Genomic DNA, 23,412 nt, shown 5'->3' with positions numbered 1-23,412 from the left:
CTTCCCCTTAAGTTTAAAAGCAGTCATTTTCCAACAGATATTCACTATGTACTTATCACATACAAGGCATAGCAACAGGCAATGGGGATAAACCAGTGCACTAGACAATTTCTCCCTGCCACAGAGTGCTTATGTTCAGTATTCTCAAATTTCTTCTACGTAAAATATGTCACCCTGCACTAAGCCATTACCTTATCTCCTTTATTTGCCACCATGGTTCTCTCAGTTATCTACATTTGCTTATTCTGCCTTCTATTCACTCCCAATTGGAGTCATTTGGATTCAGCATATACTCATATGTATTCTACCACATCAAAATATTCAAATGGTTCTCTCCAGGATTACCATTCATTCATCCATTCTACAAATATTTTTCAAGCATGGATTTTGTGTCAGGAGCTGTTCTAGGTACTAGAAATACAGTGATGAATAAGGAAAACAAGGTACTTGTTCTCATTCATCAGGACAAACAGCAAACAAATAATTAAGCATGATTTTCCAGGTAGTGAACAATACTAACAAGAAATAAAAACAACACTATAGCAGATCCAAGATGACAAGAGAGCTGACTCTTTTCTATTCCATTCACTGCTATACACCCTACTGCCTGGCACATAGAGGGTGCTAAATAACAATTTGTCAACTGGGGCCGGCACTGTGGTGTAGCAGATAAAGCTGCCACCTGCAGTGCCAGCATTCCCTATGGGCACTGGTTGAGTCCTGGCTGCTCTGTTCCAATCCAGCTCTCTACTATTGCCTGGGAAAGCAGAAGACGGCCCAAGTCCTTGGGCCCCTGCACCCACGTGGAAGACCTGGATATAGTTTCAACACTCCTGGCTTCAGATCATCCCAGATCCAGCCACTGTGGCCATTTGGGGAGTCAACCAGCAGATGGAAGACCTTTTTCTCTGTCTCTGCCTCTGTAACTCTACCTTTCAAATAAATCAATCTTTAAAAAAAAAAATTGTCAACTGAAAGATGAGAGGGAGTGACAGAAGAAAAGGTAACTAATGGTGATGGGGTGATAAGAGAAGGTCTCAAAGAGGAAGGAAGCTAAGTTGAGACCTTAATAAGAAGTTGGCACCATGAACATCAAGAGGCAGAGAATATGAGGCTGACAAAAAAAAAATAAATAAATAAAAATAAAATACAGAGACCTAAAAGAATGAATTTGGTGGGTATGAAAAAACAGATGGAAGGACGTTTAATCACCAAATTCAAATGACACCTAAGTTTTCATCTTAGCTAACTATTCTGTGACATTTCATATCGTCCTTTCCTGCCTAAAGCTGCCTTCTGCTGGCCTCCATTTTCGTACTTTTGAATGTTCTCTTGCCCCAACAGCTCCTTCAGGCTTTTTCACTGGATTGACTCTCCCATGCATAAGCTCCGATTTTCCTTTTCTTTTAGTCATAGGCATTCTTCAGGTGAAGCTCTAAATTCTCAGTGATTAAAAACTAAGTGCATTTACTTTCACTAACATAATATCCATCATAATTACATTGTACTATTTACTAATTCGATATTTCATTTATCTAACTTTTAAATTCCAGTATATTTCCTTTTTCCTTTCACAAGACCTCAATGTATTCTCACAAAAATTTAAACTGAAACATAAAAAACTCTTCATTAAGCTACCAAATCTCCTTAACCCTTACCCTCAAAAATCTCACGGCACAAAGGTATATATTGTAAAGAGACTGGTGTATATACATTCATCCAGACCCTTTTATTCATTTACATCCATACACACATACATAGAAAAATAGAATTTAAAAAGTGTTTTTGAATTTGTGAGTTTTTTCCCCTAAATCTAATGTGGACATTTTTCCATGTTAAAACACGGAAACCTAACTCATTTTACCATGTAAAAAAAAAAAAAAAAAAACTTCATCTCATTTTATGGTATATTTAACCATCATTTAAACAATCCCCTATTGACATACATTTAGTTATTTGCAATTTTTTCCATTTTAATGATGCTCAATATTACCATATTGAATTTTTTGCATATATGTGCATAGACATCAAGGAGAATTTATGGGTTGGTGAGTATAAACTCAGTTGCTGGATAACAGAATAAACATCTTTGAAATTTTGATAAATACTACTATGCCATCTTCCTAAAATGTTGTAACAACCAGTATGCCTAATAAAAACAAATGAGATCACCCATTTCCCACACCTTCCTGAACAATAAAATAATCTTTCAAGTCTAGTCCATTAGATGTACAAGATGGAAAACAGTATCAAATTATTGTTTTCTTTTACATTTGTTCAACATTAATGAACTGAACACTTTTTCAGGGTAATATTGACCATGTGTACCACTTTTTTTTTTTTTTTTTTTTTTTTTTGACAGGCAGAGTGGACAGTGAGAGAGAGAGACAGAGAGAAAGGTCTTCCTTTTGCCGCTGGTTCACCCTCCAATGGCCGCCGCGGCCAGCGCGCTGCGGCCGGCGCACTGCGCTGATCCGATGGCAGGAGCCAGGTGCTTTTCCTGGTCTCCCATGGGGTGCAGGGCCCAAGCACCTGGGCCATCCTCCACTGCACTCCCTGGCCACAGCAGAGAGCTGGCCTGGAAGAGGGGCAACTGGGACAGAATCCGGCGCCCCGACCGGGACTAGAACCCGGTGTGCCAGCGCCGCTAGGCGGAGGATTAGCCTAGTGAGCCGCGGTGCTGGCCCCATGTGTACCACTTTTTGAACTGTTCATATTCTTTGCACATTTTCCAATGAGCTCTCACTAAATTGTTGATCTTAATACTGTGTGTTACATACACTTTTTTGCATCTTTTTTTTTAATATTTATTTATTTTATTTGAAAGAGTTACACAGAGAGAGAAGGAGAGGCAGAGAAAGAGAGAGAGAGAGAGAGAGAGTTCTTCCATCTGCTGGTTCACTCCCCAGGTGGCCACGAAGGCTGGGGCTGCGCCAATTCGAAGCCAGGAGCTTTCCCCAGGTCTCCCACATGGGTGCAGGTGCCCAGGGACTTGGGCCATCTTCTACTGCTATCCCAGGCCATAGCAGAGAGCTGAATCAGAAGTGGAGTATCTGGGACCCAAACCGGTTCCCACATGGGATGCTGGCACTGCAGGTGGCAGCTTTACCTGCTATACCACAGTGCCGGTCCCCATTATATACACTTTAAACACTAGTTGCCAGTTTTGTGCTTTTATCTTCTGTAAAAATGCCTCTCATTACACACAAATTTTAAGTCTTTCTTTAAGCTAAATCTGCCAATATTTTCCTTTGTGGTATTAGAGTTTGGGTTTGCTGAGGAAAGCCATCCCACGCTAAGATTTAAAAAGTATTCTTCTACATACTTTCATGATACTGAAAAAAATTTGAGAGGTAGAGAAGGAAAAACAGAGAGAGAGAGAGAGAGAGAGAGAGAGAGAGAGAGAGAGAACACGCAAGCGAGCATATACACTTCCATCCATTGGTTCATTCTCTAATTGCCCACAACAGCCAGACTGGGAAAGGCAGAAACTAGCCCAAATGCAGGAACCCAGTTACTTGAGCCATCACCACTGCCTCCCAAAGTCTGCATGAGCAGGAAGCTTGAGTCAGAAGCCAAAGCCCAAACAAATGCAGGTCCTCCACTATAGGAAGCCGGAGTCTTAACTGGCATCTTAAGTACTGGGCTAAATGCACACCCCTCCAGATACTTTAATAGAATTTTTGCTGGTGGGTCTGTTTTCATTTAGCTCTCTGCCCTTCTGGAATTAATTTGTTAATAACATGTCAGGAATCTAAGTTTTATGTTTCCAATTAAAGAAATTAGGGTAGGGCTGGTACTCGGTGTAGGTTATGCCTCTGCCTGCAAGGCACAGGTTTGAGTCCTGGCTGTTCCACTTCTGATCTAGCTCCCTGTAAATGCACATGGGAAAGCAGTGGAAAATGGCCCAAGTCCTTGGGCCCCTGCACCCATGTGGGAGACCTGGAAGAAGCTCCTGGCTCCTGGCTTCAGCCTGGCCCAGCCCTGGCCATTGCTGCCATTTGGGGAGTGAACCAGAGGATGGAAGATCTCTCTTTCTCTCTGCCTTTCAAACAGATAAATAAATTGGAGAAGAAAAAAAAAAAAAAAAGAAGAAGAAAGAAGGAAGGAGGAGGAGGGAGGAGGGAGGGGAGGGAGAAAGGGGGGAAGGGGAGGAAAGAGGGAAAGGGGAGGGTGAAGGGGAAGGGGAGGGGGAAGGGGAGGGGAGGGGCAGGGGAAGGGAAAGGGGGGCAGGGGAGGGAGAAGGGGAGGGAGAAAGGGGAGGGGGAAGGGGAGGGGGAAGGGGAGGGGGAAGGGGAGGGGGAAGGGGAGGGGGAAGGGGAGGGGGAAGGGGAGGAAGGGGAGGGGAGGAAGGGGAGGGGAGGAAGGGGAGGGGAGGAAGGGGAGGGGGAAGAGGGGAAGAGGAGAGGGAAGGGGAGGGGGAAGGGGAGGGGGAGGAGGAGGTAGAGGAGAAAGAGGAGGAAGAAGAAGAGGAGGAGGAGGAAGAAGGAGGAAGAGGGGAAGGAGGAGGAAGAAGGAGGAAGAGGGGAAGGAGAAGGAAGAAGAAGGCAGAGGAGGGGGAGGAGGAAGGGGAGGAGGAGGGGGGAGGAGGAGCGGGAGGAGGAGGGAAAGGGGGAAAAGAAAGGGGAGGGGGTGGGGGAAGGGGAAAAGGGGAGGGGGAAGGGGGAGGAGGAGGTAGAGGAGAAAGAGGAGGAAGAAGAAGAGGAGGAGGAGGAAGGAGGAGGAAGAAGGAAGAAGAGGGGGAGGAGGAGGAGGAAGAAGGGGGAGGAGGGGAGGAGGAAGAAGAGGGGGAGGAGGAGGAAGAAGGGGGAGGAGGGGAGGAGGAAGAAGAGGGGGAGGAGGAGGAGGAGGGAGAAGAGGAGGGAGAGCAGGAGGGGGAGTAGGAGGGGGAGGAGGGGGGAGGAGGGGGAGGAAGAGGGGGGGGAGGAGGGGGAGGAAGAGGGGGAGGAGGAGGGGGAGGAGGAGGGAGAAGAAGAAGAAAGTCCTTTGGGTTATCTTATTCTCTTTAAAAAAAATAAAGAAATTAGAGTATATGTTATATAGTCATGAGTAAAGTAGTAAACACTCTAGAGCAGGGATAGCAATTTTTTTTTTTCTATAAAAGGCAAGGCAATAGAGTTTTGTTTTTTTGGGCCATAAAATCTCTGTGGCAACTACAGATGCTCTTCAAATTATGATGGAGTTACATCCTGAAAAACCTATCATAAGCTAAAAACGCACTTAATATACCTAACCTACCACACATCATAGCTTAACCTAGCCTACTTCAAACATTCCCAGAACACTCAAATTAGCCTACAACTGGGCAAAATGATCTAACATAAAATCTATTTTATAATAAAATGTTGATTGTTTCATGTAATTTAGTGAATAACACAGTGAAAATGAAAAACAGAACGGATGCATAAGTAAACTTTTAGACTATTATGAAGTTGAAAAATCATGTTAGACTTTTCTATATCAGGAACTGTCTCTACTAAGTTCTGTTATTGTGATACAAAAAGACACAGATAATGCCAAATGAGTTTGGCTGTGTTCCAATAAAACGATTTACAAAAGTAGGAATCGTATGTAATCTGGTTGGGAAGCTGTAGCTTTCTTTATCTAGAGGTAGTCAATGCACAGAACAGAACACTGGGTAACGGGAGCTTTTGAATTTAGAGTTGTCATACTTCTGATGTAGAACTTTCACTGGAAATGCTGAAGAGCCGATTACAAATTAGGTGACGTTAGGATGAAATCTTCATCTTCCTGTTTCTTTTTTGTAGTTTTAAGGCACAAGACAATTAAAAACAATGTTTAGATTCAGAAGTTGTTGGTAACTCACCCTAAATTTCTTGCCACCATCTTTAGAAAGTGAAAGGTTCAGAGATTTTATCAAGGCCAAATTGTCTTGTTTAGTGAGTTTTTTAATGAGGGCCTCTGTAATATATCGGACACCTGCACACGAATCAGCTCCTGAAATTAAAGAAACAGATCACTATCAAGAGAGGACAATATGGTTATTCTGAAAAACAAGTCATTTTGATGCTATATAACACAAACATTTTAAATATGAAAATGTAAAATTTTTAAGAGCTGGCTAATTCTAATGTTTTAATAATATTTTAGTTTATAGCATTTGATAATCATGATGATAACAGTTACTTTTAGGTACTAGCTGTGTACCAATTGTGATAAATGCTTTACATTTAAAATTTTTTTAAAAAAGATGTATTTAGTTGAAAGAGAGAGAGATTGATTCTCCATCTGTTGATTTACTCCCCAGATGGCCACAATGGCCTTGGCTGGGCCAGGCTGAACCAGGAGCTAGGTGCTTCAACCTGGTCTCCCACATTGGTGACAGTGGCCCAAACACTTAAGCTATCTTCTGCTGCATTTCCCAGGCCATTAGCAGGCAGTTGGATGGGAAGGAGAGCAGCTGGGACATGAACTGGCGCTCATATGGGATGCCCACATTGTAGGCAGTGACTTTACCCCCATGAGACAATGCCAGCCCCTCGTGATAGTTTTTAAAAGTAAACTGACACTACTTGTTAGTTTTTTAAAAAATTCCAAACTAAAGTTCAAGAACACAGAAATTCTTAAACATATTCTTTTCCTGATTTGTCTTCCTAATGAGAAACTCTAAATTTGTTGTATTTTAAATAAAGACGATCAAAAGATATGTTACAGAGATAAAATATTAACTTGATATCTAACACACCCTGTTTTACAATCTTCTTGGATATTTCTGTCAAACAATGTTAAAGCCATATTAGATTTAACAAAAATAACCATAAAAGAAAAACTACCTCTTTGTTCTTGCTTTAGGAGTCAAGAAAAAATTGACCCTGGGTTCAGATCCAAGTTGTGGGCCAAAGATTCCCTTATGTTTGCTGGTAAGTTAATTTAAATTTATTTTGGCTCAAAATGATATCAATCAAATTAGAAATAATGTGCCAATCCAAAGAGCATAAAGGGCAGTAAAATATAAACTCAATAGTGATAATGTTTATCAGATCAGATATACAAGTAAACAGAGTTTGATGGCTGTGATTTTATGACTTAGCAAAGAATAAAGCACTTCTGAAAACTGACTTTCAGACTTACAGAATGCTTTAAGGAACAAATAAAAGGAGCTGGCACTGTGGCATAGTGGGTAAAGCCACACCTACAGTGCTGCAGGCATCCCACATGGGCACCGGTTCAAGACCCGGCTATTCCACTCCCGATCCAGCTCTCTGCTATGGCCTGGGAAAGCAGAAGATGGCCCAAATCCTTGGGCCTCTGCACCTGCATGGGGCACCTGGAGGAAGCTCCTGGCTCCTAGCTGCAGATCAGCACACCTCTGGCCATTGAGACCATCTGGGGAGTGAACCAGCGGATAGATCTCTCTCTGCCTCTGTCTGTAACTCTGCCTTCCAAATAAATAAATAAAATTTAAAAAAAAATGGTATTTCCCATATGTGGAAATCAGTCCATCACAGATAAGCAGTTGCTAATATAAGCAGCCTGGCATAGCCCAAGTATGAATAATATTTTTATACTGAATCCAGGCATTCTATTTTGAAGTGGACAATGTGCCCTCCCACTACCTCAGAAGGATGGCAAGTTTGGAGTACGAGCTTTATTGCATAGGAAAGCAAGTTTCCTTTTTCTGGAAACTCCACATAACTCCACATCCCTAATCCTGTCAGACATCTTTACCCCCACCCAGAAACCTCAATCTTTCTAATGTCCTCGCACAATTTCTCTAAAATGAAAACAACAGGCCATGGCTCCTGGCTTTGGCCTGGTCCAGTCCTGGTTGTTGTGGCCATCTGAGGAGTGAACCAATGGATGGAAGACCTCTCTCTCCATCTTCCTCTCTCCCTGTAACTCTACCTTTCAAACAAATGAATAAGCCTGAAAAAAAATACATAAAGAATAAAAAAAAAAACCAATAGGCCATTAGGTTAGATGGTACATATGAACGAAAAGTATAAGCTCCCTAATACCCCTTTCCACTTGTAAGTGGGGTCAGACAAATTCTTAGATTAACAGAGATACCTTTATGGTCTTGGTAGTCTAAAAGCATACCACTTTCATCTGTAAACTCCACTTGCTCACACCACTGTCCTCCAGAATAAAAAGGCAAAGCCTCAGATCCAAGTAAAGGTGAAAGTGACCTAGATCTCATATTGGACACAAGAGATGGTGGACTAGGAGAGTGAGATGATGGTGGCATCTTTGCTCTGGAGATGACTTTTTGTTGAGGACCTTTCTTCATTGCAGCAACAGAGCCAGGAGGCCATCAAAACCTGCAAGAGTTATTAGTATATTTAACAAGGTTATCTTTTTTAGAGCTATCAAAACTATTCATTTGTTTCTAGAACTTTCAAGACCACAACTCAGAGGCTATAGATGCCAGGACCCATATTACTTGAGACCAATGAAGCATTATTTCAAACATTGCTGAGCACCTTGTCAGAGGGAAGAGAGATCTCCAGAGGGTCTAGTATTGATAATGCTCCAGGCAGTGCTACTTATCATTTGTGTTCTCAGATCACTGGACAGAACTAACGGTCACTAGGCCTCTTCCTAGGATGCAGGAAGCTGAGAACATCTGGTAACCAGCAGTATTTAACACTGAAGAATCTTCCTTTCTTGCTTAAACAGTATCTATAAAATGAGTTGTAATGCGCCAGCGCCGCGGCTCACTAGGCTAATCCTCCGCCTTGCGGCGCCGGCACACCGGGTTCTAGTCCCGGTTGCCCCTCTTCCAGGCCAGCTCTCTGCTGTGGCCCAGGAGTGCAGTGGAGGATGGCCCAAGTACTTGGGCCCTGCACCCCATGGGAGACCAGGAGAAGCACCTGGCTCCTGCCATCGGATCAGCGTGGTGCGCCGGCGCAGCGCACCGGCTGTGGTGACATTGGAGGGTGAACCAACGGCAAAGGAAGACCTTTCTCTCTCTCTCTCTCTCTCTCTCACTGTCCACTCTGCCTGTCAAAAAAAAAAAAAACAAAAACAAAAACAAAAAAAAAACAAAAAAAACACTGTAATGCAACTTAATATGTTAATGAACTGAAAGCCTAGCTTAGAACTACACTTTTGGGACAAATAGCTGAGCCTCAACCAATCACAGGAGCAAACTTCAATCATGGGCAGCCAACTGATTAGACCATGTTCAAATAAGGCAAATAATGAGCTATAACCAAGCAAGCTGGTTTCCTTACCTCACTTCTATTTTCAGTTCATAAATGAAGCCTGTCCATGTTTGCAAAATGGAGTTCTCTGAACTGTTCCGATTCTGAAGGCTAGTCAATTCATGAATTATTCTTTGCTCAATCTTAGCTGTTTTAAATTTAATTTGTTTAAAGTTTTTCTCTTTGTTTGTATATGTTTAAAGTTACTCCCACTCTCTCTCTCTATATATATAGATACATATATCTATAGATATATGTATCTATAGATATATAAACACACACACACACACATCACAGCTACTAAAATTTTCGGGATCTGTATAATAATAGTGTCTTTTGCATGGTAATACGATGATTGGTGGCCAATAGTCTCAGTATGGAAGCTAATTGCTAGAAAGCCTTTGGATTAAAGGGTTGGGACTCCCTCACCCCAGCTTCCAGGGAGGGGAGAAGGGCTGCAAGTTGAACTGATCACCAATAGCCAAGAATGTAAGCAACCATGCCTACATAATCAATCTCCATAAAACCAAAAATGACAAAGTCCAGAGAGCTTCTAAGTAACTAAACAGGAAGAGGTGCCTGGAGCTTGGTATGCTGGAGAGTGTGGAAGCTCTGTGCCACCCCTCTCCCCCCACAGCTTGCCTATACTTCCCTTCCACCTGCTACTATCTGAATCCTTTACAATAAGTGGGTTAATGGAAGTAAAGTATCTCCTCGAGTTCTATGAGCTACTCTAGCACATTAATTGAATCCAAGAAAGGGATATGGGAGGTACAATTTATGGCTGGTTGGTCACAAGGATGAATGACAACCTACAACTTGCAACTTACATATGAAGTGAGTGGTAGTCCCATGGGATGGTGGCAGGATTGAAATGAAGAAAAGGACACCTAGTTGATGTCCAATGGAGAAGTACTTGGTGTGTGGGGAAACAAGCCCCATAATTTGGCGTCAGGAGCACTGTATTACATGGTGTGTGAGAGGTGAGAACACGAAAACCACTTTGGATTTTTCCTCTCTCTATTTATAACATACCTTCACAGGCACATGGGTATTATACAAGGTATGATTACGAAGAAACTTTTTTTTTTTTTTCACAGACAGAGTGGACAGTGAGAGAAAGAGACAGAGGGAAAGGTCTTCCTTTTGCCGTTGGTTGACCCTCCAATGGCCGCCGCGGCCGGTGCACCGCGCTGATCCGATGGCAGGAGCCAGGTACTTATCCTGGTCTCCTGTGGGGTGCAGGGCCCAAGCACTTGGGCCATCCTCCACTGCACTCCTGGGCCACAGCAGAGAGCTGGCCTGGAAGAGGGGCAACCGGGACAGAATCCGGCGCCCCCACCGGAACTAGAACCTGGTGTGCCGGCGCTGCAAGGCGGAGGATTAACCTAGTGAGCCGCGGCGCTGGCCCACGAAGAAACTTTTTTAAAACGGCTGAAGCATACACAGTACACACACACACACACACACACGAGGGCTTCCATTAATGTATTCAACCACCCAGCACTCAGCAAATGTCATGCCCTTCAGTGATCATGTGGTCATTCCAGGAATGCTGATTTTGCCCAAAAGGTTTCTGAAATTCCTTTCTGGGTCCTGCTTTCAGAACTAATTTGTAAGTCCCACAAGAAAATCAGACCTATAACTTTAGCTGCAACATTTTTTAATTTTACCATTTTGATCACTAACTTTATTCAGTAAACTTGAATTCAAATGAATTTTGGCTACTTCCAATACTCTAATATTCTTTGGAAAAAAATGGATTTTCTAACCACTCAAAATTCCAAAGGATATAAGAACTGTTCTTGAGTGTTCTCCATGTACCAAATACTGTGATGAGCTCATGTGTATCATCCATTAAAAGAACCAAATACTTGGGCTGGTGTTGTGGCACAGTGAGCTACGCTGCCACCTGCAATGCCAGCATCCCATATCAGAGTCCCAGTTCAAGTCCCAGCTGATGCACTTGAGAAAGCAGTGAACAACGGCCCAAGTGTTTGCGCCCATACTACCCATGTGGGAGACCCAGATGGACCTCCGGGCTCCTGGCTACAGCCTGGACCAGCTCCCACCGTTGCAGCAATTTGGGGAGTGAACCAGCAAATGAAAGATCTCTCTCTCTCTCTTGCTCTATTCTTCTGCCTTTCAAATAAATAAATAAGTCTTTATTAAAACAAACAACAACAACAACAACAAAAAGAACCAAATACAACAACTCTGGGATCAGATGTTATTACTTCCCATTTAACAGATGAACAGGTGGGGCAGGCACTGTGGCACAGAGGGTTAAGCCACCTTCTGTAGTATCAGCATCCCATAGAGGTACTGGCTAGAGACACAGCTACTCCACACTTTCAATCCAGCTCCCCACTAATGCACCTGGGAAGGCAGCGGAAGATGGCCCAAGTACTTGGGCCCCTGCACCCAAGTGGGAGACTTGGAAGAAACTCTTGGCTTCAGCCTGGCCCAGCCCTGGGCTGTTGTGGCCATTTGGGAAGTAAACCAGCAGATGAAGATCTCTCGATCTCCCTCCCTCCTTCCCTGCCTCCCTCCCTCCCTCTGTGTGTGTGTGTGTGTCTCCCTCCTTCTCTGTGATTCTTTCAAGTAAATATATAAATCCTTAAAAAAAAAAAAAAGGCAGATGAAGAGAGTAAACCATTTGTCTCTATCTCCATAACTAATTGTAAGTTAAGGCTTGAATCCCAATTTAATTCCAAAACCCATGCTCTTCCTTATCAGCCATACAGCTGACTGAGATTTTTAGAGTCAAAGTTATGTTTGCTTTGTTCTCTAGCCTTGTGCCTAACACAGACTGCAAATAATGCCACTAAATGACTGAATTAATGGATGACATACACTATAAAAACAACTCCTGAAGGAAATCCAGAACATTTTATATGAAGACAGAACCACTGAAATCACAACCTGGCCTCTTAACGTGACTGATCAGTTGGAACAACTCTGCCACATTTGTTTGTTAAAAGTCAACTGTTATTTCACAGACATGCATTACCATACGGCTAACTGCCTCTTGTTAACATTCTACTTAACTGTTTTAGGCTGCAAATGTGTATGTGTCTGAAATTCTTTATGTTCTCATTCTAAACTATCCATATGATCAGAAAAGCTTCCCCTTGGCTGGTGCCACAGCTCACTAGGCTAATCCTCCGCCTGTGGTGCCAGCACTCCGGGTTCTAGTCCCAGTTGGGGTGCTGATTCTGTCCCGGTTGCTCCTCTTCCAGTCCAGCTCTCTGCTATGGCCCGGGAAGGCAGTGGAGGACAGCCCAAGTGCTTGGGCCCTGAACCTGCATGGGAGACCAGGAGGAAGCACCTGGCTCCTGGCTTTGGATCAGCGCAGCGCCGGCCGCAGTGCGCAAGCCATAGCGGCCATTTGGGGGGTGAACCAACAGAAAAGGAAGACCTTTCTCTCTCTCTCTCTCTCACTGTCCACTCTGTCAAAAAAAGAAAAAAAAAAGAAAAGCTTCCCCCTAAGTTCACACAACTGCCACTTATGTCATTACCACAAGGCTTTTGGTCCTAAATTCAAAGTGTGGAAAATTTGGGGATCTTATATCACACCCTTCTGCCACAGAAGAAAGTCTCTTAGCAATACTGATCCAGTGCTCAGCCGTACCAGCATTGCCCTTCTACATAAGAATACTATACTCTCAAACTTGAAAAGAGTTAAGAGGTATATGCTTACAGTGGTCAAATTTTACGTCTTCCTGAGCAAAATGGATTAATGGATGACACATTATCATATGTAGTTTTCATAAAGGCAAGAAACTTTAAAAATAAAAGAGGAAGAACAGGGTCCAGACCGAATTTCATATATCCTTCTCCATTCCATGGCATGGTGCCAGTTGGAGTCCGGGCTGCCCCACTTTTGATCCTGCTAATGGGCCTGAGAAAGCAGCAGAAGATGGCCCAAGTCTTTGGGTGCCTGCATCCATGTCAGAGACCTGGCAGAAGCTCCTTGCTTCTGTCTTGCCTAGACCTGGTCATTGAGGCCATTTAGGAAGTGAACCAGCAGACAGAAGATCTCTTAGATTCTGTGTCCCTCCTTCTGTCTCTAATTCTGCCCTTCAGATAAATAAAATATTTTAAAAAATAATAGAATAGAATCCAGAAATTGAGACTAAAGTGCAAGACTAAATGATGGTTCCCAAATCACAGTGCATTCCCAGATCCGCTGGATTGCCATAGCTCCTATAAAGCCTGGACTAACAACAAGTGTATGTAGTCTACCTCATAGAATAGCTAATTCAGTGAACTGGGCTTCAGGATTTACAGTGTTTGATAATGGTGAGCATTATTTTAGAGAAACTATGCCCAGAAGAGCTAAATCCTGCAATACAAATTCAGGAGAGAAAGGGGTTGGCGCAGTGGCTTAGTAGGGTAAGCATCTGCCTGTGGCGCTGGCATCCCATATGGGCACCACTTTGAGTCCTGGCTGCTCCACTTCAGATCCAGCTCCCTGCTGATGGCCTGGGAAAGCAGTGAGGAATGGCCAAAGTACTTGGGCTCCTGCACCTGTGTAGGAGGCCCAGAAGAAGCTTCTGGCTCCTGGTTTAAGATCAGCCCAGCTCCAGCCATTGCAGCCATTTGGGGAGTGAACCAGAAGACAGAGAACCTCTCCCTCTCTCTCTCTACCCCCGTCTGTAACTCTGCCTCTCTAGTAAATAAGTCTTTTAAAAAAAATTTGAGATGGGGATGTAGTATAACCCTCAGATGTTGTCTGTAATCATATGAACAGTGACCAGGTAGAGAAAACAGCATACAGCTGAGAGGCAGGGCTAAAGAGAGTGAAGGGGTAGGATAAACTGAAAGAAAGCAAAACAAGTTCAGAGCCGGAGACATAATTTAAACATCCAGAAGATGGCCTGCAGACCAAAAGAAAACCACCAGTTAGAAGTGATAATCAGAATCCTATGATCAGACAATGAAACGCTACCCATCTTGTCACCTCCAAGCCAAGACACTTGCCCCGATCTAGCAATCCTGTCCATCACAGCTCAGGAGAGATGGCAAACTCCACCTCTATCCAGGCTTTCCTAACATTCCCAACTTTCCATCTTCTCTGATCGCCAAATCAGGCAAATCTTGATAATCCCAAACCTTTCATCTCTCGCTCTTCGGGCCACCCTAACATGCAATATCCACCCCTCTTCCTTAACTTCCATCTCTCTCTCCATATCCTTCCCTCTAATTCTACTTTGTCCCATGCCCTCCTACCTACTGAAATACTCTTTAACCCGTTCTAGCCCCTTCAAATATGCCAATTCCTACTCGCCTTCAAAGCCTCCAAGCAGCCACTCCTTGCAAAGCTACTGCCCTCTGCAATGCCCATGTTTGCCTTCTATCCTTCTTCATCCCATTCTGATGGCCACATTTTCCCCACAAAATTCTGCCCTAGTGCCTTCACATCATATTGTCTCTATTATTCTACAGTGCCTTCCAGTACCCTGCCTTAACACTTCCATATGCATCCTGTCTTCGCAAACTACTCATCTCTCTTCATCCCAGGAACTACCCTGACAGCCTAATCCATTCTCCAAAACTCTGGCCTACAATTTCCCCCTTCAAAAAAATACTCAAATTTCCACCCATACCTCTACAACCAAAACTAAGGACCTACCTACTGGCCTTTTTTTTTTTTTTTTTTTTTTTTTTTTTTTGATAGGCAGAGTTAGACAGTGAGAGAGAGAGACAGAGAGAAAGGTCTTCCTTCCGTTGGTTCACCCCTCAAATGGCTGCTACGGCTGGCGCGCTGCGCCGATCCGAAGCCAGGAGCCAGGTGCTTCCTCCTGGTCTCCCATGCGGGTCCAGGGGCCCGAGCACTTGGGCCATCCTCCACTGCCTTCCCGGGCCACAGCAGAGAGCTGGACTGGAAGAGGAGCAACCGGGACAGAACCAGCGCCCCAACCAGGACTAACCCAACCCAGAATGCCGGTGCCACAGGCGGAGGATTAGCCTAGTGAGCTGCGGCGCTGGCCCCTACTGGCCTTTTCTAACATTCAGACCCCTGTGTCCTTCTCCATCCTATTAACAACCTGATTTCCCCTCTCCCATCTTCTCATTCAGCTCATTTTATACCCTAAAATCCAAGCTTCACACTTCTTTCCATTAATTTAGCTATTCAGTTTTACTGAGCAACTTTTACATGCCAAGAACTGTTCTAGGGCCCAAGAACACAGAGCTGAGAAAGCAGGGCATCTAAGGATTAATAACAAGCCTGTATTTTTCCTTTATACATGGCCTCTGCATTAAGTAGTCTCCTTTATAACACTTGTAATACTTAGCGAGTTAAATTATTTGCAAAGCTACTTGATTAGTGCCTGTTTCTCCTTAGGCTATAAGCTACAAAAGAGCAGAGACTCTATTTTTCTTTTCTGTTTCTATTTTTCTTTGCTGTTACACAAAACTGTGTTGACAGAGGACAAGACTAAATCCTAGATATATTATCAAAATTAAATTCTCATAGATGCTGTATAGAACCAGAATTACTGACCTCACTTAACAGGTGACAGTTAGCAAGTAACATTTGAGAACTTAGGATTCCACAATTGGACGGCCTGAGTTCAAATTCAGATTTTCCACCTATTTAACCTCTCTGGTACTCAGTGTCACCACTTTTAAACTAGGGTTCACTTCACACCAGCTACTGAAAATTCTCAGTGAGTTAGTGTACACGCAAAGTACCCAGAACTGTATCTGACACATAGTGATCACTCAAGTCTTGAGTTATTATTCTCATCAACAAGGAAAGGTTAAGGAAAGTCACGGGGCCGCGGCTACATAACACAAGGTGGCAGAATAGAGACTTGAACTCAAGTCCGAGAGGTTTCAAAATTCGCTCTTCCCCCTTCTTCAAGCACTTCGTCCCACTATCTCTGTCTCCAGGTTCTTCATTCTGCCTGACACCAGGACACCTGTCGGAATACCCGAGCCATCCTTTACCCCAGCCACTCCCACACACCTGGCCCACCGCAGCCCCACATTCTGGCGCGACCCCCGTTCTTTTCGGCGCCGCGCCCCAGTTTCCGCATTTCCCACAGGCCAGCCGTCCGTCCTCCATCGCCCCACCACCCACCACCCCTACCTCCTCTCCTCTCACGCGCCCGTTACTTCACCCACCTTCCCACGCCCGTTCCGGGCCCTCCCATCCTTGGCGTCCAATCCCAATTCCCAGGCAACACGCCCCCGCCCCGGATCCACCCGGAGCCGGCGCAGCCCACGCCTGGCCCTGGCCTTCTCGCCTTTGCCGCCAGCCCCCGCCGCTCGGTCTGGACCCCGGAGGACGGCCTCGACCAGCGCAGCACTCACCGCCCAGGAGCCCAACCGAGCAGCCCCACGGACCGGGGCGGGGCGGGAGACGTGCGGGCCTCTCGCTTCAGGCGCCGGGCGGCGCGGGAGCCATTTTGTTGTGTTGTGCCGGTTGCCGAGTGGCCGCGCGCGCGGGGGTGGGCGGGGACTCCTTGGCCACGCCCCCCCGGGGCCGTTGGGAGGAGTTTCCCCGTCGTCGTCTTTGCCGCCTCAGCTGCCCGCGCGCGCGGGGCCGACAGGGTGCGAGGCTCCGCGCCGCACAAGCCCGGCGGGCTGTGGCGCCTCAGCGTTCGGGTCGCGACGCCCTGGGGTGCGGAGTCCCCCGGAGGACAGGTTCCTGGCGGCGCCAACCAGCAAGGCAGTTACGTCGCTGAGTCAGAGAACAGCCCGAGTGCTACCGGCCGGCCCTGACTTCCTGTGCCTCGCTGCACGCTTCTCCCGGCTGGGCTATTTCTGAGGCGAATTCTATTCTTGAGGGACCGAACCGTCCGGACGCAACTGCATGTCGGAGCAGAGGCAGGTGGGGCGCCAGGCGCCATAGGAGGTCGGGGGAGCGAGTCCAGCCTGCGCCCCAAAATGTGCTACGTTCGCTGTAGACGTTCAGCAGACATCTTAAGGGAATTTAGCAGACGTCTGGATGCCCCCGGAATGCCATGCGTTTTTGTTTTTGTTTTTGTTTTTGTTTTCTGAAACGTTGTCACCAAGAACACCTTTCACTCCAGCCTCCCAGTTTCCCGGATAAACGTGGCTGGCGTTGCCGTCCAAGGCTGTGCAATGCTGGCTCCGGCAATCTCGGTGCAACCCCTGCCTGCACTTTACTGCATTTTTATCTTACCAGCGTGTGGCTCGAGAGTCTCAGCCAGCATGATCCTTAACTTCATTGTGTCGTGCTTTAGCAGAGTTCATGGCCCCTCTTTATACCTTGATGTTACTTACTGTTTATGTGAAAGAGATCTTGCATCTGCTGGTTCACTCCCCAAATGCCCTGAACAGTCCTGGCAGGGCCAGGTGGAAGCCTGAACTCCATCTGGATCTCCACATGGGTGTTAGGGACCCAAGCGCTTGCGCCATCAGCGGCTGCCTCCCAGAGTGCACGTTAGCAGGAAGCTGGGCGGGCAGCAGAGCCCGGGCTGGAACCCAAGAATTCCCATGTGGATACCGCCCAGACAGCATCATAAAACCATGGGCCAAATGCCCATCCACACAGCTTATTTTAGAAATTCCATCTGTTTGTGTCTCTGTTTCCTCATCTATGGGATGGGATAAGGTTTTCTTGATAATTATAAAAATGTGTTTGAAGCTATCTAGAACAATGCCTACCTAGTAAGTTTTCAATATGTTTTATTACTAGGCAGTTGTTTGCTTGAAGTTCTGTCTCGTCCCTGGCTTGAAAGAGAAGAGTTTAGTCAGGGAGTGTGGGGATGGGGAAAAATTCGCTTGGCAAAGAGCACAACTTTGCAAACCCCAGGAAAAGAGAGAGAGAGAGAGGTGAGGGGAGCTTGGCAATGAACTGGATCTTAATTCATTATGAATGGACTGAGCATAAGTAGTATCAAAATATTAATTCAGTATGGTTGGCACCAAAATCTGGAGTGAAGTTAAAGTAGGAAGAGGGACGTTATTATAAACTGCTGCAGCTACTTAAGTCTTCATTAAGGCAAACGAGATGGTTTTACCTCAGTAGGAAATTCAGGTGACTTCCAACAGGGGGCACCATCCACATTTATTTTCATGTTGTCCATTCTGGTTTGTGCTAAAACTCATCATACTTCCGTGGTACCAAAACCAATGAATCAAATCCTTTGCCAATTTTTAAAATCAGGATATTTGTTTTGAGACATGAGTTGTTTTTATAAATACATTTTGATTATTAACCCCTTATCAGATGTATGGTGTGCAAATATTTTTTCCGAATCTGTAGGTTACTATTTAATTTGTTGATTCTTTCATTTGCTGTGCAGAAGCTTTTTAGTTCACATAGTCTCATTTACTTTTGTTTCTGAAGCTGAGGTTTTGGTGTAATACTCAAACATTGCCAACCAAGGACAATGTCAAAGAGCTTTTACCCTATATTCTCTTCTACAAGTTTTATGGTTGCATTTCTTCACTTCAGGTTTTTTAAAATCCATTTTGAGTTGGTTTTTGTGTATGATATAAAAAGATAAGCCCAGTTTCATTCTTTGGCTCTTGAAAATCCAGTTTTTGCAGCATTTCTTATTGATGAAATTATTCTATCCCAAGTTTACTTCTTGGTGCCCTTGTTGAAAATTAATCGATTGTATTTGTTTTGATTTATTTATGGAAACTTTATTCTGTTCCATTGGTCTATGTGTCTGTTTTTATTTCTTGATTAGTATAGCTTTGTAATATAATTTTATTTCAAAATTTTTTATTTTTATTTAATTTGTAATTTTAAATCAGAAAGTGTGATGCCTTTAACTTTTTCTTTCTCGAGATTGCTTTGGCTATTTGGGGTCTTCTGTGGTTCCATATGAATTTTAGGATTCTTTTTTCTATGTGAAGAGCACCACTGGGATATTGATAGAGATTGCATTGAATCTATATATTTCTTGGGTAGTATGAACATTATAATGGATGATTTTAGGTGTCAACTTCTCTCTCTTTTTTAAAGATTTATTTTTATTTACTTAAAAGAGTTACAGAGAGAGGGAGAGACAGAGAGAGAGGTCTTCCATCCACTGGTTCACTTCCCAGATGGCTGCAATGGCTGGAGCTGCACGGATCTGAAGCCAGGAGCCTCCTCCGGATCTCTCACATGGGTGCAGGGGCCCAAGGACTTGGGCCATCTTCTACTGCTATCCCAGGCCATAGCAGAGAGCTGGATCTGAAGAGGAGCAGCCGGGACTAGAACTGGCGCCCATATGGGGTGCTGGTGCTTCAGGCCAGGGTGTTAACCTGCTGCGCCTCAGAGCCGGCCCTTGTCAATTTCTCTCAATTAAGGAATACCTGATAAAGCATTATTTTTTTTAGTGTGTCTGTGAGGGTATTTATGGAGGTGATTAGCATATGAGTCTAAGTAAATGAAGTGGGGAAAATCTACCCTCAATGTAGACAGGCACCATTCAATTGGCCTGGGGCCTGGAGAGAAGTAAAAACAAAGAAGGTGAATGTATCTATTTCTATGAGTTGGGATATACTCTTTTTTTAATATTTATTTATTTATTTGAAAGTGAGAGCTTACACAGAGAAAGAGAAGCAGAGAGAGGCCTTCCATCTACTAGTCCACTCCGCAGATGGCCGCAACGGCCAGAGCTATGCCGATCCAAAGGCAGGAGCCAGGAGCTTCTTCCAGGTCTCCCACGTGGGTGCAGGGCCCAAGGACTTGGGCCATCTTCCACTGCTTTCCCACCCCATAGCAAAGAGCTGGATCGGAATGGAGCAGCCAGGACTCGAACCGGTGCCCATAAGGGATGCTGGCACTGCAGGCGGCAGTTCTACCCTCTATGCTGCAGCACTGGCCACAGGATATACTCTTCTTCTCCTGGCCCTGGATGTCAGAATTCCAGCCTCCTTAGCCTTCAGCCATCAGCACTCCAGGTTGTCAGGTTGATGTTCAGACTGAGAATTGCACCATCAACTTGCCTATTTTCTTTGGACTTGGATCGAATCATGCCACGGCATCCAGGATCTCCAACTTGTGGACAGCCTATTGTGGGACTTCTCAGCCTTCACAGTCATGTAAGCAAATTTCCTTAATAAATTGCTTCTCATATATCTATGTGTCCTATTAGTTCTGTCTCTGTAAAACTTTGACTAATCTTAGGCATTTTTAACAATATTAATTATTTCAGCCAATGAGCAAGTTTTTTGTGTACCTTCAGTTTTTTTCATTACTGCTTTGTCATGTATCTGCATGGTTAAATTTGTTTCTGAGTATTCTTTTATGTTATAATAAATAGAATTTTTTCTTTATCCACTTGGTTGGATTTTTTGTGTAAAGATTGATATTGATGTTGATTTTTATATCCTTTAAATTTACTGAGTTCATTTATTCTAACAGGCTTTTTGTGGAATATTTGGGGTTGTTTACATAAGGATTGTTATCTGCAAGTAGGGATAATTTTGCTTATTTTCTGATTTGGATATCTTTTATTTCTTTTTCTTATCTGATTGCTTTTCCTAGTACTTCCAGTACTATGTTGAATAGAACAGTTGAGAGTGAATATCTTTGCCATGTATTGGATCTTAGTGGAAAAGCTTTAAATTTTTTCTCCATTGATTAAAATGTTAGCTGTGAGTTTTTTCATAAATAGGCTTTATTATCAGGGCTGGCGCCATGGCTCACTTGGTTAATCCTATGCCTGCGGCACTGGCATCCCATATGGGCGCCGGGTTCTAGTCCTGGTTGCTCCTCTTCCAGTCCATCTCTCTGCTGTGGCCAGGGAAGGCAGTGGAGGATGGCCCAGATGCTTGGGCCCCTGGACCCACATGGGAGACCAGGAGGAAGCACCTGGCTCCTGGCTTTGGATCGGTGCAGCGCCGGCCGTAGCGGCCCTTTGGGGAGTGAACCAACAGAAGGAAGACCTTTCTCTCTGTCTCTCTCTCTCTCACTGTCTAACTCTACTCGTCAATAAATAAATGAATAAATAAATGAGCTTTATTATGTTAAGGATTTTCCCTTCTATACCTAAGCTGATAAGAATTTTTTATCAAGAAACAGTGTTGAACTTTGTTGAATGTTTTTCCTGTGTCAATTTAGATAATCATGTAGCTTGTAGCTTTTATCTTTCAGCTTGTTAATGTCATGCATCATGCTGATTGGTTTGCATGTGTTAAACCAGCCTTGCATGCCAGAGATAAGTCCCTCTTGATCATGATGTGTAATCTTTTTGATGTTTTGTTAAATTCAGTTAATATTTTATTGAGTTTTGTGTCAATGTTCATCAGGGATATTGGCTTGTAGTTTTCTTATGATGTCTTTGGCTTAGGTCAAGGTTATACTGGCTGCATAAAAAGTATTTTTAATTATTCTCCCTAGCTCTATTTTTTTGGAAAAGCTTAAGAAATTTTGATATTAATTCTTCTTTATTTGGTAATATTCAATGTTTAAGCCATCTGACCTGGCCTTTTCTTTGTTGGGAGGTTTTTAAAATTACTTCATCAGTCTCTCCCTCTTTTGTTTTTAAGAGTTTATTTATTTATTTATTTGAGAGGTAGAGTTATAGACAGAGAGAGGCAGAGACAGCGAGAAAGGTTTTCCATCTGCTGTTTCATTCCCAAAATGGTCACAAAGTCCGAACTGGGCCCATCTGAAGCCAGGAGCCAGGAGCTTCTTCCGGGCCTCCAATACAGCTGCAGGGACCCAAAAACTTGAGCCATCTTTTACTGCTTTCCCACACAACTAGCAGAAAACTGGATCAGAAGAGGAGCAACTGGGACACAAACTAGTACCTATATGAGATGCCAGTACTGCAAGTGGAGGCTTAGCTCACTATGCCACAGTGCTGGCCCCTCCTCAGTCTATTTAATTGTTATTGGTCTGTTCAGGCTTTCTGTTTATTCCTGATTCAATCTTGGTAGGTTGCATTTTTCTGAGAATTCGTTTGGTCTAGGTAATCCAATTTGTTGGCATATATATAAAATTGTTCATAACAGCCCCTTATGATCAGTTGTAGTGTCTTCACTTTAATTTTTTATTTTATTTATTTTAGTCTTGTCTCTTTTTCTTATTTTAGCTGAAAGTTTGTCAATTTTTTTTTATTTCAAGAAAAACAAACTCTTAGTTTTATTGAGTTTTCTCATATAGTTTTTTCTTCTTCTTGATTTGACTTGTATTTGATACTTCCTTCTTCTAACTTTGTGTCTAGTTTGGTCATCTTTTTCTAGTTCTTTGAGCCATAATACTACAGTATTTATGTGCTATATATATATATTTTTAATGTATGTGTTCATTGCTATAAATTTCCCTTTTAGAATTGCTTTTGCTGCATCCCCTGGGTTTTGGTATGTTATGTTTCCAGTGTCATTTGTCTTATGATTGAAAATTTTTTTGTTATTTTTATTTGAAGGACAGAGAGAGAGAGAATAGAGATCATTCATCTGCTGATTCATTCCCCAAATGCCTGCAACAGCCAAGGCTGAATCAGGCTGAAATCAAGAGACAGTGTAGCAGGTAAAGCCACCACCTGAAGTGCTGGCATCTCCTAAGGGCACTGGTTCGAGTCCTGGCTGCTCCACTTCCGATCCAGCTCTCTGCTGTGGCTTGGGAAAGCAGTGGAAGATGGTCCAAATCCTTGGGCCCCTACAGCTGCATGGGAGACCTAGAAGAAGCTCCTGGCTTCTGGCTTTGGATCAGTGCAAATCTGGCTGTTGCAACCATCTGGGGAATGAACTATCAGATGGAAGTTCTCTTTCTCTCTCTCTCTCTCTGCCTCTGCCCCTCTGTAACTCTGCCTTTCAAATAAAGAAATACATTTAAAAAAAAAAAGGACAGGAACTCAACCTGGATCTCCTACGTGGATGGTAGGGACCTAAGTACTTGAGCCTTCACAAGCTGTCTCCTTGAGTGTGCTTTAGCAGGAAGCTGGATATGAAGTAGAGTAGTTGGAACTTGAACAAGGTATTCCAGTATGCAATGTAGGAATCCCAAGCGTTGTCCTAACCACTTTATCAAACAGCTGCCCCAAGGTATTTTTAAGTTTCTCCTTTAGATTTCTTCTTTGACTCATTGGTTATTCAAGAACATATTTTAAAATTTCCACATTTCATGAATTTTCCAAGTTTCCTCCTATTTTTGATTTCCAGTTTCATACAGCTGTGGTTGGAAACAATACTAGATGTGATTCAGTCTTCTTAAGCCCATTAAGATTTGTTTTGTGGTCTAACACATGATCTATTCTGGAAAGTGTTCTATGGGCACCAGATAAGGTTGTGTATGACTGTTGGTGCCTCCGTATCC

General features: G+C 43.9%; 2 protein-coding genes across 8 annotated transcripts in view; one reads left to right on the top strand and one right to left on the bottom strand.

Annotated features, from left to right (window-relative positions):
- The window catches only part of CNTRL (centriolin), a 108,611-nt gene extending 91,962 nt beyond the window's left edge, over positions 1–16,649 (bottom strand). For 5 of the 7 annotated variants that reach the window (XM_051842356.2, XM_051842466.2, XM_051842453.2 and 2 more), the window contains exons 1-3: positions 16,494–16,649; positions 8,032–8,282; positions 5,828–5,958 (exon numbers count right to left, since the gene is read on the bottom strand). In XM_051842356.2, the coding sequence (XP_051698316.2) occupies positions 5,828–5,958; positions 8,032–8,251 (351 nt within the window). In that variant the 5' untranslated portion in view covers positions 8,252–8,282; positions 16,494–16,649. The remainder of the gene's footprint in view (positions 1–5,827; positions 5,959–8,031; positions 8,283–16,493) is intronic. The other 2 variants (XM_051842400.2, XM_070056204.1) reach the window with 1 other exon arrangement.
- A 218-nt stretch (positions 16,650–16,867) lies between these two features.
- The window catches only part of LOC103352041 (complement C5), a gene marked incomplete at its 5' end in the record, with an annotated part of 65,455 nt that continues 58,910 nt past the window's right edge, over positions 16,868–23,412 (top strand). The window contains 1 exon segment of the mRNA XM_070056211.1: positions 16,868–17,013. Within this exon segment, the coding sequence (XP_069912312.1) occupies positions 16,868–17,013 (146 nt within the window).

This window comes from Oryctolagus cuniculus, chromosome 1 (genome assembly GCF_964237555.1).
Source record: "Oryctolagus cuniculus chromosome 1, mOryCun1.1, whole genome shotgun sequence".
Taxonomy (NCBI): Eukaryota; Metazoa; Chordata; class Mammalia; order Lagomorpha; family Leporidae; genus Oryctolagus; species Oryctolagus cuniculus.
The sequence above is the reverse complement of the archived record's forward strand: the minus strand, read 5'-3'. Positions and strand labels throughout refer to the sequence as shown.